The following is a 5,348-nucleotide window of genomic DNA, read 5'->3' as shown; positions in this document are numbered from 1 at the left end:
ATGGCTATTCACCCAAGAGGAATTCTTCCTCCTTTACCCATGGGGGAGGATATAAAATTTACGTTATTAAAGGTGATGGCAGGGGTTCAGAATGGAAGGCATTTGAGAACAGAAATATCTCTATATAAAGCACAGGTTCCCACCCAGGATCATGGTAGTCTAAGGTCATGATTTTGTTCTCCTGGAAGGACCAAAAGAAAATTCCATTTCTGTGTTTTGGGAAGGGAAGGAATGGGTGGGATGTTAGGCATCAGATGGTATAGGAATTCAGAGGAGAAAACGAAGCAGAGACTATTCAAATTGATACACAGCAGGGAAACAGGCTATAATATTTCAGCCTATTTTTATAAAAAAGGATGCTAAGAAGAAATCCCTAGAAGAGTATGGGATTCAGGAAAATTCAGGTATTTCTGGAACTCAGCACCTAATGTCAGCAGCCACAGAATGGTTACTCCAGCATGTGGGCAAGATTAAGCACAGATTATTTGAAGGGAAGAAGGATTTCAAAGAAGGGGAGAAATGTGCAGATAATACATTGGTGGTATTTTATTATCATGGTGTATGAGAATGACATGATGTGCTACCAGGACAAGTGAAGAAATAAAAATTTTGATGCAGACTTTTTAACTTTAACCTACATTCACAAAGTCATTTACTAGGCATTGACAATTAGGATACTAATTATTAAGAAAATTAGGGTAAAGCCCAAGATCATTTCAATTGGCTGAGAGATCTTATTGGTACTTTCTTTCTACTTTAAAATTTATTCTGTAACTGGAGTGTAATTGAAATTTCAGAGGAGTGTTTTCCAATAGTCCATCTCCAAAGACCTTGGGAAAGCAGAATCCAGAGCAATAAAGAAGCATGCAATCATTTCTACCAACATTTTGATGAACAAGTTTTAAAAAAAGGGGTTGGAGTTCTAAGGCCTTGGTTGGATTTTCACTTTAAGCACACCAAAATTTTATTTTATGTCTATCCTTCAGATTCACAGTTTTTGATTTATTGAAGCAGACTCATTATGTATCTGAAGACAGTGATGAGAAATCATTCTACAATAACTACATTCATCTTACTAGGACTAACAGATGACCTGCGCCTACAGGTTGTTTTGTTAGTATTTCTGTTTCTCACCTACGTTTTTACTGTGGCTGGAAATCTAATCATTGTCCTGCTCACACTGGTGAACTCTCACCTCAAAACACCTATGTACTTTTTCCTTCGAAATTTCTCCATTTTAGAAATAATATTAACAACTGTCTGTGTACCTAGATTCCTGTACACTCTGACAACTGGGGACAAAATTGTTACCTATAATGCCTGTATCACTCAGTTATTTTTTGTCATCCTCATTGGAGCAACAGAATTCTTTCTTCTAACCGCCATGTCCTATGACCGCTACGTGGCCATCTGCAAGCCCCTGCACTACACCACCATCATGAGCGACAGGGTGTGCACCACGCTTGTCCTCTGCTGTTGGATGACTGGGCTAATGGTCATTCTCCCACCTCTTGGCCTGGGACTTCAGCTGGATTTCTGTAACTCCAATCTCATTGACCATTTTGGCTGTGATGCTTCTCCTCTTCTGAAGATTGTATGTTCAGACACGGAACTCATAGAAAAACTTATATTAATCATGGCAGTGCTGACCCTCATAGTCACTCTTGTGTGTGTGATTTTGTCCTACACATACATCATCAAGACCATTGTAAGACTTCCTTCTGCTCAACAAAGGAAAAAGGCTTTCTCCACCTGTTCTTCCCACATGGTTGTAGTTTCCATCACCTATGGAAGTTGCATCTTTGTGTATATCAAACCACCAAAGGAAGGGGTGTCCATTAATAAGGTGGTGGCATTGCTCAACACCTCAGTTATCCCTTTGATGAACCCCTTCATTTACACTCTACGGAATAAGCAAGTCCAACAAGCCTTCAAAGATACAATAAAAAAAACTGCATTTCTCTCAAAGAATTAGGAGATTGATTTGAATATATTCTAAGTAAATGGCCAAAAATATGACCAAAAATATATACATATAAGTATTTCTTCTTTTGCTATGCATTCTAATGCAGATCTATAGTATAGGCTGTTTAACCAACAAAGTTTATTTTATATTACTCCTAGAGCCACAGAGTAAAGTAAGGATCATGGTCTTATTTCAAAAAACCTTACTTCATAATGGGGCACTTTAAAGAGACATGAAACAGATTTCTTGTAGCCCAAACAAAATTTCATCATCTCTATGGCTGAAGAACAAAAAGAGAGCAAGAAAATTTCAATTCTCTTTCTGTCTGTTGATTTTTTCAGATTAATAACTTTTTATTACACTAAGGAATCCTTCTTCATCTGAGGTACACTATATATTTGGGTGGAGGTGTTTTATTTCTCATTGTTGCAATACAATCATCTTCTTACAGGGACCCTGCAAAATGGAACTCAAATCTTTAACCATAATCAGCAGAACAGATAAATAAAGACTAATATGGAAATATTTCAGCATACTAAATTTATTTTTAAAAGGAACTTCAAACTCAGTACTTGTCTTTTTCTACAAGACTGTGATACTAAATAAATCCTCTAATAAACCAGGTGTTCGTTTCTTCTATTGTAAATGAAGATATTAGGGTTGGGAGCAACAGACCAAAGACCGTGGAATCCTACACAGCTTGGTTGGTGTCAATTCAAACAAATTCATAGTTGAAACTAAAAATAATGAGTCATGGCATCATAATAGAACTTTCAGTTCAAGTATTCTTAAAATCGTGCCCTAGGAGTGGATATTTTCATTATAAGGCAAAATAAACCAATGGAAATTATTTCTATTCTCTCAAACTTTCTCAATCTCTCTCTTCAAATACAATAGATATTAATTTATCTGGGTTTTTAAGATATTTTATAATATCTCATACCCATTGGTTTCAACTTTGAGCCATTTCTTTTAAGCTCTACTCCTTTGAATTTCAACATTTTTTAATCAGCTCCTCATCCATAGTCCAGCCCAATGCCACAAACATTTCACAGAAACTTTAGATCAGTGCTTCAAAAATTGTATTTGAAAATTATCCAGAAATATTAATAAAATACAGATTCTTTTTCAATTGTGTAGGGTAGAACATGAGACTGCATTCAATAAGCTCCCATGTGATGCCAATGCAATGGTCTAATGATCACCGTTTGAATAGCAATATTTTATGGTTAAAATGGGAAATGTCAGGTATATTGTATATATTACAATAACCAGACCTTTTCTCCATATTGGGTAAAGGTGTGTCAAGGAGTACCTTGGAACAAACTTGGTAATGTCTCATAAAAGTTACACCATCTACTCTAAATGTCAACACAAGTTTCCATGGGTAAATTTCTCCTTTCTTACCCCCAGGTGTCACACCACTCACTGAAAGGAAGCCTTGCTAAGAAGTAAAACACAGCGCTATTGAATGCCAATATATGTCTATCTGGCATCAAAGATGATTGAACTGTAATGCAAATTAGTGCTGATTGTCACAAGATCTTCAATTGATAATAATCAAATTTGCCAACAGTTATAAAGATAATAGCATTCATATAGTGAGGAAAGTGGAAAGCAGAAAAATTGTAATCACACAAAAAATATTGGCAACACTAATGTGACAAAATGATGGCCATAGACTATCATAGACTGAAGACTTTTCCCTTTCTATGGATCAGCTCTTTTCTGATTTTTTTCTCACCTTCTTCAGCGCAATACTCAATTCATATCATTAACCAGGAAAGAAAAACGATACAAAGAAACAGATACATTTAACAAATTCTGTACTCTAATATTTTATATTTCTAAACTATAAAATTATGCATAATTATAAATATAAAGTAACACCACTGATAGCTACCTGACGTTGTCAGAGAATAGACAATATTATTCCAGGAAGATATTGAAAGAAAAATGACCAATAAGCTGTGATTCACTGCAAAAAAGATATATTTGTGCTTCTGAAATATTCCACCATTCTCTCCTCACCTCCACATATAAATCTGAGTGTGTACCAATGCTCAGCACATTGGTACAATAAACTGCAATATAAATGTTTTCTCGTCTAGATAAGGTAAATTCTCTAATATTTCCATCTTTTGTGTCCACTTCATATCATATCAATTATTAATACCAGTTAAATATTGTATTCTATTTTTATATTTGAGAGTTGGCATGGAAGAATGTTTAGGAATATCTTATATGAACAGTTTAACCATATTCTTCAAGAAGGAGCTAATACAGTCCTAATTTTACACTTTGAAAAAGTGAGTTATTCTATCATTTCATGAATTAGAAACTAATTGAGAGCATAAAAGAAAACAACACAAAGGAAATCTTTCAACTGCAATCAATGAGAAGAAACTAATAATGATGTAAAATGAAACCACCTTGCATAACATTTTATTCAAGGCGAAGGATCAGTATATAAATGAAAAATTAAAGAGTTTTATGTCTGTAAAAGAATGAATGAGATCAGCTTTGAGCTACTTTTACATTCATTATGTTATTATGAATTAATTTGAAAATTCCTGTTTAGTAGTATAAAATGTCATTACATTTATCACACTGAGAAAAAATCAGGAATGTGAAAGAAAATACAACATGGTCTCTCTAGCATTCCCTAAAACAGCTGGAAAGGGCAGAATATGTGTGTAGTCCATGACATCATCAGGAGACACAAATGAGAAGGGACCCATGGCGGTACCAACTCTTGGTTGAAAGTTATGCCAGGAAAATAGCACATACTGGTCGTGTGCAGTAATTCCTGACTAATACAACAAACTATGAAATAAAACTTCATTGCATCATTACCTATAGTTCTAAAGTAGGCCTAATTCCCCTCAGACTGGAAGATCCTTATAATGGTTTAAAAAAAAAAGAAGGAAAGGGAGGGAAGGAGGAAGGGAAGAAATTTGTAAATCTAAACACTAAGCCATCCTTTTGACTCTGTGGGATTTCAACATTTACCAACATAATGCTAAAAGAAGCCAACTTAACCCTTCATAATGAATAGTACAGCCCTTCTGGAGAAGAACGGAAGAGAAATAGAAACGTTCTTTGTGTAATTTTTTAAAAGAATAAAATCAGAGAAGTCAGAGTAAATGTTTTTCTCTAAATTTAATGATTTTAAGGAAACTTGGGAAATGAGTAATTTGCAGTCAATAGTATACAAGAAGGTTTCTGCATCTATAAAATTACAGCAAAGGTTAGTAAATGAAAAATTATTCATTTTGAAAAGATAGCATAGAAAGGAAAAACACAATTTCCTAACTAAAAACACAATGGAACCAGTGAACAATACAATGTATGTTGTAGAAAAATAAATGAATGCTGTGCC

General features: G+C 34.5%; 1 protein-coding gene across 1 annotated transcript; it reads left to right on the top strand.

Moving 5' to 3' along the window:
- Positions 1–1,021: 1,021 nt before the first annotated feature.
- On the top strand, positions 1,022–1,975 carry LOC101440575 (olfactory receptor 6C2-like). Its single transcript, XM_058309213.2, has one exon. The coding sequence runs from the start codon at positions 1,022–1,024 to the stop codon at positions 1,973–1,975; it is 954 nt and encodes a 317-aa protein (XP_058165196.2).
- Positions 1,976–5,348: the final 3,373 nt, after the last annotated feature.

This window comes from Dasypus novemcinctus, chromosome 12 (genome assembly GCF_030445035.2).
Source record: "Dasypus novemcinctus isolate mDasNov1 chromosome 12, mDasNov1.1.hap2, whole genome shotgun sequence".
NCBI classification, from domain to species: Eukaryota; Metazoa; Chordata; class Mammalia; order Cingulata; family Dasypodidae; genus Dasypus; species Dasypus novemcinctus.
The sequence above is the reverse complement of the archived record's forward strand: the minus strand, read 5'-3'. Positions and strand labels throughout refer to the sequence as shown.